Source organism: Onychostoma macrolepis, chromosome 03, assembly GCF_012432095.1.
Source record: "Onychostoma macrolepis isolate SWU-2019 chromosome 03, ASM1243209v1, whole genome shotgun sequence".
In the NCBI taxonomy this organism is placed as follows: domain Eukaryota; kingdom Metazoa; phylum Chordata; class Actinopteri; order Cypriniformes; family Cyprinidae; genus Onychostoma; species Onychostoma macrolepis.
Genome location: NC_081157.1, coordinates 32,043,382 through 32,057,719, shown reverse-complemented (window position 1 = coordinate 32,057,719; position 14,338 = coordinate 32,043,382). Strand labels below are relative to the sequence as shown.

General features: G+C 37.0%; 1 protein-coding gene across 13 annotated transcripts in view; it reads right to left on the bottom strand.

The window, feature by feature from the left end:
• srcin1a (SRC kinase signaling inhibitor 1a) overlaps window positions 1–9,276 on the bottom strand; it is a 124,055-nt gene extending 114,779 nt beyond the window's left edge. For 10 of the 13 annotated variants that reach the window (XM_058768761.1, XM_058768746.1, XM_058768760.1 and 7 more), the window contains exon 1: window positions 8,637–9,275. In XM_058768761.1, coding sequence (XP_058624744.1) covers window positions 8,637–8,658 — 22 coding nt within the window. In that variant the 5' untranslated portion in view covers window positions 8,659–9,275. Of the gene's footprint in view, window positions 1–3,227; window positions 3,397–8,636 lie in introns of those variants that run through there. The other 3 variants (XM_058768742.1, XM_058768759.1, XM_058768752.1) reach the window with 2 other exon arrangements.
• Between the last annotated feature and the right edge of the window lie 5,062 nt (window positions 9,277–14,338).

Here is a 14,338-nt window from a genome sequence, read left to right as displayed (position 1 = left end):
TAAGCAGCAAATCAGTATATTAGAATGATTTCTGAAGGATCACGTGACACTGAAGACTGGAGTAATGATGCTGAAAATTCAGCTATAAAATCACAGGAATAAATTACATTTTAAAATGTATTAAAATAGAAAACAATTATTTTAAATTGTAATAATATTTCACAATATTACTGTTTATCAAATAAATGCTGGCTTGATAAGCATAAGACACATTTTGAAATTAATAACACAAGTTGGGTTTTGCACAGCTATCGTTTGCATAGTTTAGTCACTGTAAAAAAAAAAAAAACATCATTCTGACACTCTAGATATGGAGGTTTAGTAATTTCCCCGTTATCGTTCTCACATCGGCAGAATGACCGCTTCTCTTCTTTCATATGAGGCTGTAAGTGTGCTGCTGTATGATACAATCTCTGTATTATATTGAGCCTTCCTCTCAAACCCTGTTACACTAATTCAAAATCCATACAACTGAAGACCTGGCATAATGTAAATCCTCTCTCAATCCATGGCTTTATATTCAGACAGTAATATTAATGCAAGGCTTGTTCTATACAAATACACACGAATGAAAAAAACACACAAAGCATCACTAGCGCACTATTACAGCACCTCGGGTTATAGTCACGCAGCAGCAGAATACAGCTGTCAGTCCTGTTTGAAGTGCTAATACTGTTCTTCTCATAGACATTTCAGTGTACAACCACAGATACAACCTACATTTTTAGCAGTCACAACCAAATTTTGAGAAGGGTTTGTGGGTTGTATTTTTACTGGAAACCAATAATATTTGGGATGTAATTGTGTGGTTGCAGAGAGACAAAACTCTCATTAAGTTTTTAAATGTTCTCTGCAAAATCGCACTCTTGTCAATTAAATATTAGATCATTGCACTTTTCCTCATTCTGACCTTTAAAAGTTTAACAAAATTTTGGACTTCAAGAAGTGTTGAGTAATGCTGTATGCATCTTTTGAGGTTCTGCTTCTCCTGCAATGTGATGAAGTTTACAAATAACAAGATTCAAGAACATAGCAAGATGGTTTCCTGCCTAACAATACTTTTGGGTGGGGATTTGATTATCATGCACCAGTAAAGGAGCAAATCCAAGCTGATTTGAATCAGTGTTTTTACACTTTTACTCTGCTGCCAGACTGTGCTCTACCAATCAGCTGAGAAAACAGACAGGGAGATTCTGACCTTGTACTGTGAGGACAATATTAAATATTAAACGGTTAATACTTAACAGTGGTTAAATATGAGTTAGAAAAATGGGTTGACTTCTGTTGTATTTTCAGGACTGCTTGAGACTAAATAGTTGAATATAGAAGCAGACAAATACAACACATTTTACAATGCCACACACAAACAGTTTTAAAGGGGTAATCCTCTGTGAAGTAAATCACTATACTCTGAATAATCGTCTAACCTCTTGAGTATAACAATACGTCCCTCTTAATATCTGTTTGTCAGAACTGTTAAATGTCATTTGTAACCACTCCTCTACCTGCCATTCATTTTAAAATGACATATTCTGAGCAGAAACTCAAATCAGGCGCAAATCACCTCAACAGCACTCAAACAATCAGAACAGAGGCAAAATTGGGGTGGTGTCAGGATGGCTATTTTTTTTTTACCTAGATCACAGGTATAAACGCTGCTTTGAACATGACTAACCTGATGCATGTAATACACAATATTTTCTCCTGTTAAACAGATAAAGGGAGGTTAATGGGAGTGTTTACAATTACGAGTAGTGTGGAGTGCAGAAGCAGGATAAGAGAAGACACTTGTGACAGTGCATTCAGTGAGATTATATATACTTCAGGTACATGTTTCAAATGTATTCATGTTTTAAAAGTACCGTTTTTGTTTTTGCTTTTTTAAATCACAGTTACTGTTTACAGGTACTGCAGGTGGTCTGCTAATTATGATTTGTTCTCAAGCTAAATTTTGAGCAAAAAATTAACAAGTTAACTTCAAAGCTCTAGTTGAAGAGATAGTTCACCCAAAAATGAAAATCTGCTGTTAATTTACTCACCCTCAGGCCATGGTGATGTAGGTGACCTTTTTCTCCAGTAGAACAGTAAAGAAGATTTTTAGCTGAAACTGTGGTCTTTGGTGATTCCTAAAATGCAAGTCAACGGCTGCCCGTTTTTGAGGGTGAATAAATTCACAGCACATTTAAATTTTTGGGTAAACTATGCCTTTAAGAATTTGATTAATCAGTGAGCCTCCTCTATTAAATGTATTTAAATTGAATGTAAATTGCATTAAAATGTAATGATCAAGTATATGACTCTGTACATCAATTATGATTATTTTAATAGCTTTGCTATGTAAGCAAAGTACATCAATAAATTACAACACTCACAGTATGTATGTATGTATGTATGTACACTACCATTCAAACATTTACAAATGTTCAAACATCTATATATATTTTTTTTGTAAGAAACTTACAGTATACTTTTATTCAAAAAGGATGCATTAAACTGATCGTGACCTTGGAAAGAGATTCTGTATTATATATACAGCATTGCATTGGGAAACATTGAAAAGCACATCACACAACAAAATATCAGACAACAAGCATACTTACATACGAGTCATACTTAATATTTGTATGTGTGTGTCTGTCTGTGTCTGTGTGTGTGTGTGTGTGTGTGTGTGTATATACATACAACTCGAATTCCGTAAATGTTGGGACGTTTTTTAAATTTGAATAAAATGAAAATTAAAAAACTTTCAAATCACATGAACCAATATTTTATTCACAATAGAACATAGAGAACATAACAAATTTGTAAATGTATAAATTTTACACTTGTATCCACTAAATGAGCTCATTTCAAATGTGATGCCTGCTGGTAATAATGCACCCAAGGTGTAACGGCCACGACCCGAATCACCACCTCGGGTGAGCATAATTTAAATAATAATTCAACAGCCCGGAGTCAATTATTCCGCTTATACTACGGTTGCCACACCTCAAGACATCGATCAGATGATATATTTCAAGGTATTTGTCCGGTTTTTGTACTTAAAACGCTATTGTGAGTAGGATTAATTTCTTCCGCATCTCATCCATCACCTCGGTTGCTAAGTCCAAAACGTCATTTTACACCTAGTAACGAGGCTTAAACCGTTGATGATAGCAGATTAATGCAGTTAATAACTAAGTTATTAGAGAGAGAGAGAGAGAGAGAGAGCATGTGAATTAGCCTACCTGTGAGTCCGTGAGTCTCTCAAAAGTGTTCGGCTAATGTCTCTAACGTTAGTTAAACATAATTTTCTTCACGAACAGGGCCGTTGTTACCTCGCTTGTGAGAAGTCATGGTTTGTAAGTTGTTAAACTAACTGTTACTAATAAAATCATCAGAGTAGCGCTTACTACATTAGCGTGTATGTTAATGAGAATGCAAACTGTGTGTGTGTGTGTGTGTGTGAGAGAGAGAGAGAGAGAGAGAGATATGTGCTTTCCGTACATAATACAACGTAATTTTGTGGCAAAAACATGGAAATGATCTGTCGTTTTTTATCATATTGCTTACTATATTTATTTGTTTGGCCAGTGTCGTTGTGGGTTTTGGTTATTTTGCTGTTGTAAGACCTTTGAAATAACAGAAATCATTTGGCGAAGTGATATGGACATGTAATGCGGTCAAGAGCTGCCTGGAACTACATGGTTGCCTCCGCGAAGTGCATTAAAATCCTTTAATGCACGGCTAGCCGTTGATTATCCCGCTTATTCCATGGTCAGTTGCCAAGTAATAGACGAGTTAAAACTTGTCTTGCTCTTTGCAGCACAGTATTTGAACGAATGGGTAAAAATGACAGGTATTTTCATCAGTTACAGCTCGTTAGCGCTAGCATTCTGCCAGCTTCAAATCAGACACAGAGATGAAATGGTGCTGTAAGACCACATTTATTTCAATGAATTATAGCATGTATTTCAATTAATTACCGATCGATCAAGAGAGAGAGAGAGAGAGATGACAGTTGTGTGTACCTGCTTGCTGCGTGCTCTCTCTACAAAAAAAAAAAATACTTAAAAAACAGCTTTTTTATCACCTCGTTGCGGGGGAATATAATGTAGCGATCTAGTATCTATCTTTTATTTTATTAATAGTAATATCTCTCTTGTGTCCCAGCGAGTTATGCGTGTTGGTTAGTGTGCATCAATTAAAGCAGCGCATTAATATGGAACGGTGATTAAACTGACTTGGAGCTACCTGTGCATTAAACGGTTATACTAAATACCTGCCAGCCAGTCAGAATCCAGTATTCAGACAGACCATGGATTATATATATATATATATATATATATATATATTTGAGGTGTCAACGTTAACGCATGTGATTAATCTAAACATTTTAATGGGTTAATATTTTTTTTTAACGCAAATTAATCATTTGATAAGGTTTGACCCCAACTTCTTCCCGTCATCGCAGTGCGGAAGGTTATCTATCATTGTGTGATGAGGGTACAGCAAACCAGTGTTGCCAGGGTAATGGCACAAGTGGGCTATTTTGAAAAATACAGTCGCGGGAAAAATTACAGGGCCGTGGGTTGCGATTTTTTGGGCTACTTTTATAATGTACAAGGTGTAATCTATATACAAGGTGTATATAGACAAATAAAAATTCAAATAGATCCTTTTACTAATGTGTATTATACTTGGAATGTATCCCTGGCAACTTAAGAACGAAGAGACGGTTGTAACATCAAACAACTGTGAGTTTCAGCAGAGCATACATGTTAAGACTTTTACACAGCAGAAATAAACATGACAACAGCCACTATAGATTATATAAGGTAATAAACACACGATTACGATAGGATATTTGTATGTGTATATTTGTATTTGTATTTTCTTGAGGGAATGTGTACATCTGAAATGCTAATTTGTGCAGCGATATAAAAGGCTATAAATAGCATATTTTAACAACAGTAAACGACCAAATTCCACATGTGATCGCAAAAGGAAGTTATTACAAACACTCGATGGTGGTTTGAAGTGAGTTCTGAGTAAAAGTGCACTATTAATCTCATAAATTGTCTTATGAAGCATGATGCTAATATTAGTTCTAATGCACCTGCAGAACAGGTCCAATTCTTCTTCATAATGCATTTTGTCATAATACTTCACGCAAGGTCACAAGAAAATCTTTTGTTGTATTTATTTAGAAATACTTTTGATAATAGTTGGGTAAATGTATACTGGGATTGAAGCGATGTGGCTTGGTAAACGTTTTATTGCCAGTTTAAAGGCTGATAATGGCTGAATAAAAACAAAAGAATAATGATAAAAGAATAATAAGGATTATGTCTCATACCTGGCAGAAGTGTGAAAGGTTCTGTTTCCTTAAACTAGTTTGTCATGCATTTCTTTATTTCAACACATTTACAGCTAAATCCTAGTATTTTAAATTTGTGATTAATCATGATTAATCACAGTCCATGACTGTGGTTAACGCGATTGAATTTTTTAATCGATTGACAGCACTAATATATATATATATATTCTAACTGGTCCAAGATGTTCATTAGCTAATTGTTCACTGATCCAAGCAGTCCATTAGCTTGCCCAAGCTGTTCAAAACTAGTCATTAACCAGTCAAGGCTAGTGATTACCTGATCGTTAATTGGTCAAAGCTGGCCAATTAAGGGGTCGAAGCTGGTCTACAGCTAGTCAGTAGCTGGTACAAACTGACCAACCCATAACCATCTTTCAAAAACCACCATAACCACATTACATTAGTATTGTATATGGTAACCGGTATGTTGCTGGTATAAAATGGTCTGAAGGCCTTGGCACACCATTCAACCCACGGTCAACTGACAAAAACAAACAGACATTTCCTTTCACTCAGGTGCAGAATTTACATTTAGCTGGCTGTTACATTTAGCCTAAACACAGTGGTTTTCAACCAGGGGACCGGAGCCAACTAGGAGGCCTCAGTAAACTTCTAAAAGTGTCTAATGATGATTTTAATTGATTTACTATCAAATATATTTAAAAAAATAAAAATGCCTAACAAAAGTACAGGAAATATTTTAATTCACCTCACAAAAGTGTTTTTCTTTGAAAAACAATGGATCTCAGTCTTGGAAACCCTGGATAAATGAGGTAGTCCAATTACAAAGGTGAGATTTCTAGACCTGGAGAAGTCATGTAAATGAACAAAATCTTATAACTCTATGGCTGTTTTTTTTTACATTTTATGAATATGCATTTTTCTAGTTAAACCAACTGTTTAATATTTTATCGGGTAGAAACTGAGTAAAAAATCATTGGAGTTAAAATAATGTTGAAACCACTGGTTTAACAGTGCTATAAATCAGTAAGATTTTTCAACAGCAAAAGAAAGAACAGAAGAGAACTTGTCAGATGCTGTCTTGTTCTGCTGTTCTTGAGATTATCTGTAGTGAAGCTCCTGTAATGAGCATCAGTGTTCTCCATCCGCTTCTGTTCCTTCTTTTGTAGGTATACCGGCCCTCTCTTTTGTGCTTACCAAAGCTGGTCTGTCCCAAGAGACTGTGGGTATGCCTTCAGCAGCCAGCCTCCTTCTCTCCTCTCCCTGCCTTCCCCAGTCTCACTCCAAGCAAGCATTCCCTTAGTTTCAATCCATCCCTCTATATCTCATCTGCTGTATATGTGCTTTACTCTGATGAAGAATTGTCTTGTCTTCTCTAGTAGCATTTCTGTCTCAGGCCTCATATGAAATCTTTCTATCATTCTTCTCATGCTTTATATTTTCTCCCAGCAGACTTCAGGGACAAATGCCTCTAAGCTCCTCTTTGCCCATCTCTCTTCCTTTGGCTTTTTCTATCTTTTTTGTTTTTCTGCCTGCATTTCGCAGCCTTCTTCGTGGAAGAGTTACTTTGAAACTGTGAAATACAAGACAAAAGAGGAATCTAAAACTAGATTTTTATAGTTTCTCAAGAAAAAGAATGCAAACCTCACCACCATGATGCTACACTGCTATAGGTCGTAGCCTGGGTGTTGGTATGCAGTTGCTTAGTAGTTCTTCTACTAAGAGTTTATTAGTATGTTATGGTAGCTAGGGTGTTTTGAGTGGGCATAAAGCCGTGGTCACATTAGACTTTGATCATGTAAAATTTCGACAGACACTGCAGACTACAGACACTGTTTTCACCATATGAATCACCAAACGTGAACTTTGGAACAGCAAAATTCACGAGTTTGCATTTGCGTAAAAAATTTGCATGTAGTTGGACCACACCTTAAAGGGACAGTTCACCCAAAAATGAAAATTCTGAACATTAATTACTCACCATCACGTTGTTCCAAACCCGTAAGATCTTCGTTCATCTTCGGAACACAAATGAAAATACTTTTTGATGAAATCCGAGAGCTTTCTGACCTTGCATATACAGCAATGTAACTGACATGTTCAAGGCCCAGAAAGGTAGTGAGGACATCGTTACTAAAAAGTATTCTGGTAGCTTCATAAAATTACACACACACAACTGAACAACTGATGTCACAAGGACTATTTTAACAATGTCCTTACTACCTTTCTGGGCCTTGAACATGGTAGAAAGCTCTCGGATTTCATCAAAAATATTTTAATTTGTGTTCCAGAGATGAATGAAGGTCTTACAGCTTTGGAACAACATGAGGGTGAGTAATTAATGACAGAATTTTCATTTTTGGATGAACTTGAAGTATGATCCAAGAAATAGTTTCCCAAAAAATGAAAACATGCAAAAATGAAAAATCTGGCATTATTTATCACCCTCAAGATCACAAAAGAAAATATTTGGAGACTAAAAATTGTCCTTACAATGAAAGTCAATGGCGTTTCAATGTTGTTTTAGACCCCATTGATTTTCACAGTATGGACAAAAAAATGTAAACACTCTTTAAAATATCTTAAGGTTTGGAATGACATGAGTGAAATATGTCATTTTTTATGTTTTATAGTCCAACAGGTAAGTCCAAATGCTTAGAAAAGTAATATCAAAAGCATAGTACACTTCTACTTAACAAGCCACATGATTTGAGGTCCATAGCACAAACAAGTCAAGTCAAGTTGCACAGAAGTTTATTCCTTAGGGTTAAAACAGTAATTGCCTTCACAAGCACCACAAAATTCTCTCCGACAACATGCTCACACACTCACTCCAGGTTTAATGGGTGTGATGACTTCCTCTGCTTCCTATGGTATTCCTACACAGCCACTGAAAGCTCAGACACAAAACCACAAATATACACACATGCGAGCACGCACACACAAACACGTTCAAGCATCATTAGCGGCGTTTGTTTTCCCCCTCTCCCTTTTTCCCATCCTCCTGTTTCTCCAGGAATGGATCCCTCAATTCATCTCTGAGCTCCCACACCCACTGAGCCATCCTCATCGCTCCCATCCCTGGAAACCCTGCTCACTGGCAGAGCCCTTGGATCCCACAGACACAGAGCAATTGGCACAAAGCACCAAAGGACACTCTGCACATAAACACACATATACATACACACACCCTCCAACCCCACCTTGCCCCACCCCCTCACCAAAAGGAAAAAAACAGCGGATGAGGAAAACAACAAACACGGCAAACAACAAAATACCTGCTACATAAGAATGGATGAAGATAAGGTTGACATGCCTTGGGATGGTGCATTTCCCATAATGCCTTCACCGTGCTCCGCTGCCTACAAGAGAGAGCCACCAGCCTGCTTCCTGATCCACCCTCCTGGTCCTCCTCCTCTCTCTTGTCTTCACTCCGTGTCGTTAGCCTCTCCCGGAGCCGGCTGCGCTTCTATTCGCTCCTTTTCTCCTTCCGTCCCTGCCTTCCTTTGTCTCGCTCTCTCGCTCCTGTCCTCTGTTCCTCTCCCTCTCTCTCTCTCAGCGTCCGAGATGGGCTTTCTCCAGCTGGTTCTCGCGGGCAGCGCTGTACTCGTGTGAGGCGTTGTGTGTGTGTGTGTGCGACTCAGGGAGAACGAGCGTGTGCGGTCGTGTGTGCATGTGTGTGTGTGTGTGTGTGTATACGTCCTTGCTTGGCGCTGTGCAATTGAGCTGGTTTACGAGTGTTGGAGAAGCTGCAAAGAGCTTTTACTAAATACACAGCCTGAACTAAACAAGAAGAAAAAAACACTCAGTGATAGATTAGCATGGTTTTGTTGTTCTCCTCTCTCTCTCTCTTAAAGGTACAGTCTGTTCTCTGCAGTGATTGTGCTAATCTCTTTTCTCTTTGCCCTTCTCTCTTTCTCGGTCTCTGCAGACTCCTTTGTAGAGGAATATTAGGAGCTCTAGGGATCGGAGCTCTCCGTGGTTCTGAAAGTCACGGTAAGGGCCCTAGGGAGCGGTTCTGAGGCGAGGGGAGGGAGGGGGAGCCACGGAGGTCCCTCTATAGGCTCAGAGAGACCACCAGGAAAGGAAGGTGATCAAATTTAACATGGAAATGAAGGTAGGAAGGAGTTAAAGTGTTAGTTTACTCAATAAATAAATAAATAAAAATAAAAATTCTATCATAATTTACTCCCCCTCATGTTGACCATCTTTATGACTGTCTTTTTGACTTGCAGAAAGATTACTTATATATTTATATTATATCAATAATTATAATACCACCAATACATTGATTGTTGTTGTTGTAATAATAATAATTATTATTGTTGTTGTTGTTGTTGTTGTTATTTGTATTTCTAAATATTATTTAAAATATCAAAATATAAAAATTATTATTATTATTATATGTATTGAGGTTGTATGGTTAATTTTAAATATTATTAAAATAATAATAATAATTTATTATTATTATGTTTAATTGTTGTTGTATTGATATTTTTATTTTTATTATTCATACGTATGCTTAATTTTTGTTTTTGTTATTGTTTTTTAAAACATTATTCTTATCCTTAAATATACTATTACTTTTATTAACTGGGTGCCCTTTAGCGTCATTTCTCAATGTGTAGGGAACTACGTTTAATTACTTTTTGTTGCTGTTGTTTTATTTGTTTTTAATTATTCTTATTCTCAAATAAATGCACACACATACTTGTCTCAAACGTTCGTTTAAATGGACATGTTGTTTTAGTTTAGAAAGGTCATATTTCAATTCATTTAAAAACATTTCAATACATTTAAAAACTATGAAGTCCAACATGTTTCGGCCATTATATGGAATTTAAAATATGTCATTCTGTGCTTCACAGGAGAATGAAAGCCATTCAAATGACATGAGGGTGAATAAATGATGACAGAATTTAAAGTTTTGGTTACTCTAGCCCTTTAAATAATTAAGACAATGACAGCTATTTAACAAAGTATGAGTGAAGGTATTGACATTGACAATTTTAGACAGGAGAGCACGGATGTGTGAAGGCATGAGTGTGTTAAGCATAAGGAAACACATTGTGATAGTGATCCTGAGTGTGTGAGGGTTTGACAGGAGCTCAGCTTGGAAGTGTCAAGCAAGTGTTGCATGATTGCAATGAAATATGGCAAGGTTGCCATGACAGCAGCATGTCCTTCTGCATGGGAAGGGGAGAATTTTTGCCCAAGTTAGCAGATGAAGGACATGACTCTGTGTCCATTAAGTGCAACAAACACAGACATCCCTCTCTTATATACATACACAAAAAACACTTTAATAAACAGTCACACAAACACTCACTCACTTTAAATCAGTTATTTTCCTCTGATCACAAATCAAGCCACCTTCTCATTAACATAATGACCATGAAATTCATCAAGGTTTTCTAAAGGTCACATAAAAAATGTGCTACAATGTGGGAAGTTTGAATACGAAACTGCTGCACAATGTTACACAATCACAGCCAATCAGAAGATGTATGATGTTTAATGTACAGATATACTGAGAGGGACTTTGGACCAATGAGATTTCACTGTGGATGAGGCTGCTTGATGCAATGCTGTAAAAATAGAAACCAAGTGATCAACAAAATGTCCTGCCACAGTTGTAGCTAGTTAGGACAAAAGCTCAGGTTTACATGTTAGAAAGCTTTCATCGCTTGTCACAATATCACATGGAGCCCACAGTGGACACGGTGTAACTGTGACATCATGCACACCAGGAGAATAGACATGGAACAGATGGTGGAAACACATGAAGGATCATGCAGAGAACACGTAAGCACATGCTAAAACAACACATCATGGTACATGGACAAACCAGGAGCAACAGCAAGGGAATAAATGGGTCAACATTTTAATGAAGGTCACGTTAAGGTCATACTTCAGTACTGTTCATACTAATTCATACTTAGTCCTGCAGCAGGACACATGACCAAAGAAAAAGATATATTTTAATAACATGAGTTTATTAGATATTAAGAGATATAGTAGCCTATCAAAAGTTTGGAAACATTTTGATTTTTAAATTTTTTTAAAAGTCTCTTATGCTCACCAAGACTTTATTTGCTCAAAAATATAGTACAACAGTAATATTGTGAAATGTTATTTCAATTTAAAATAACTCTTAGTAAAATAAAATAAAAATGTATTTGAATATATTTTAAAACGTAGTTCATTCCTGTGAAGCAAAGCTGGTGCTCGGTTATTAAAGGGGTCATATGATGCGATTTCATGTTTTCCTTTGTCTTTGTAGTGTTACAAGCTGTTTGTGCATAGATAAGATCTGTAAAGTTGCAAAGATTAAAATCTCAAACCCAAAGAGATATTCTTTATAAAAGTTAAGACTCTGCCACGCCTTCCTAAAACGGCTCATTCAAACACGCCCCCACATGTCTACGTCACAGTGTGGGAAGATTTGCATAACACCGCCCAAACGTATACGCAATGAAAGAGGGCGGGACTTTTATTCTCGCTGTAGTATTGTAGTACACCAAAAACACAAAATTTAATAATGGTTCTATTTTCAGTGTTAAAAACTTTTCTTTTTTGGGGGGAGGTGCTAATATTTTGCGGAAACATTTTTTCAGGATTCTTTGATGGATAGAAAGTTCAAAAGAACAGCATTTATTTGGAATAGAAATCTTGTGTAACATCATAAACGTTTTACTGTCACTTTTGGTTAATTTAAAGGGGTCATCAGATGCAAAATTCACTTTTACAAGGTGTTTGAACATAAATATGTCTTGGCAGTGTGTGTACACATCCACCTTATAATGATAAAAATCCACCCAGTGCTTTTTTTTAAATCCCCCCAAATAATAACCCCTTTCTCAGATCAAGCCATTCACAGATTCTGGCCTGATGTATGTCACACAGGCCAAGGCCCCTCCCATGACTATTGACTGACACGGCCGTTTTAGCACAGACCTAGATCACGAATGATCTGTGCGAACATAAACGCATTTAAGCAGATCGGGGGCGCATTCCCTTCAAAAACAAAGGTAATCCACTCCGTCTTCAGCGGCTCAGATGTTGGGAGTAAATGATGACTGCTATGTTCATTATTACATCCAACAACAAAACACCTCAATCGCTTAGGAGTCATTCTTGTCTACTCCTGCTCCAGCATCGAAACAATAGCGGAATAATAACATTTCATTTAATTCTGTGATAAAACGGCAGTGTCCGTCGACAGTCGTGGGAGGGGCCTGTGCAGAACTACATCACTCTGCCAAGAGTCTGTGAACGGCTTGATCTGAGACACTGCTTATTATTTATTGGCATTTTAAAAAAACACTGGTTGGATTTTTATCATTATAGGGTGGTTGTGTACACACACTGCCATGACACATTTCAGTTCAAACAACATATAAAAGTGAATTTCGCATCCGATGACCCCTTTAAGCACATAAATGCAACCTTGGTAAGCATAAGAGACTTAATTAAAAGCAATAAAAAACTGAACAGAAGGAGCTCTGTGTGCATGTATAAAATATATAGCCTAATACAAGGATAATAACAATGCATTGATGATTTTGATTATTACTATTATTGTCATTATTATTAAAAATACACACATATTTATATGGAAGTGCCTCAAAAATCTGTTTAAATGAGCATGAGGATGTTGGTTGTATTAAGGTCATACTTCAGTCCAGCTATAGAAAGTGCTGTGAATCCATGTGAGCACATTAATGATAGATCATTGACTCATGGGTCAAAAATCCCTCTGATCATAACTAAGCCAGAAGAAGAAACCACAACATGTATGTGCAGGTGAGTTGCGCACTAGGGTCTGTTTTGTGCATGTGTTTTTCACGGATGCTTCAAAGAAAGGCTTTCTAAGATTGACAAATAAAGGAACGGCAAGGGAGAGAGAGAGTTCTTAATGATTTGTATCATTAATAATGTATGGCCAGGCAAGCTCAGGCTCAGGGAACACGACTGCCTGCCTGCAGTCCATCTGGTAAATTACAGAAAAAAAAGAAAGGAGGACAGGATCCAACCTGCTGCTATACCTCTATTAAGTAGAGGGAGATCACAGGATATCTCAGGCATTGTGCCAGGGAGTTATGCATAGTTCAATCTATCACTTGCAGGTCCAAGATCAGTTTAGCCAATAAACTCGTCGCCGTGTTATAATGAGATGGGTCAGATCTGATTGTAAATCAGCCTCAGTGTGGTTTCTGTTAGTGGTTATTACAGAGCAAAACTACGGATGAGTCAGATGAGAAACGCACACACTTGCACGCTCATTAATATGCAGTACTGCATGCGATACAGTTGGACCACAGGGGTCTATCACACTCAAACACAAGTGCATGATTAAACACACTCAAACACACACCCTCAATCACACTCATCTTTCACTGTCACTCTAATCTAGCGCATACACCGCATGACGATGATGATGGGAATGATTATAATAGCAGAGTAATTCTCAAGGTCATTTTTATCATGATGGAGAAAAGCGAGGGAGGAGAAACTGGAACTAGATTGAGAAACAGGGAACAATGAGTGTGAGAAAGGGAGAAAAGAATATGGATTTATTGGAAACAGCAAGAGAGAAAACATTGAAAGGGTCAGTTTAGTCCTTGAACCCCTACCAAGACTGGACCCTGCAACAAACTGACAAAACCAGCAGAGAACAATGCAAAACAACTGAGATATTGATGCAGGGGAAACAGCGCTCTGCTTGTCTAATTTGATATATTAGGACAAACCTTCAGACTCAGCAAAAACACAGCAACTTTTTCAGGGTGTTAGCAAGCAGGATGTATAATATTGCTACTACTTATAATAATAATAATAATAATATATTTATTATATGAAGAGTTCAGATGCAGAAGCCTCTAAGTGCCGTCTGAAATTTTCTTCTAAAATGAGCATTTTTATTAGGCTCCTATGTGTAAGTTCAGTAATTTCACATAGGTTTAATTTTACACAATAGGTTCTTTTCATTGCTATTAAATTGAAATAACTGAACAT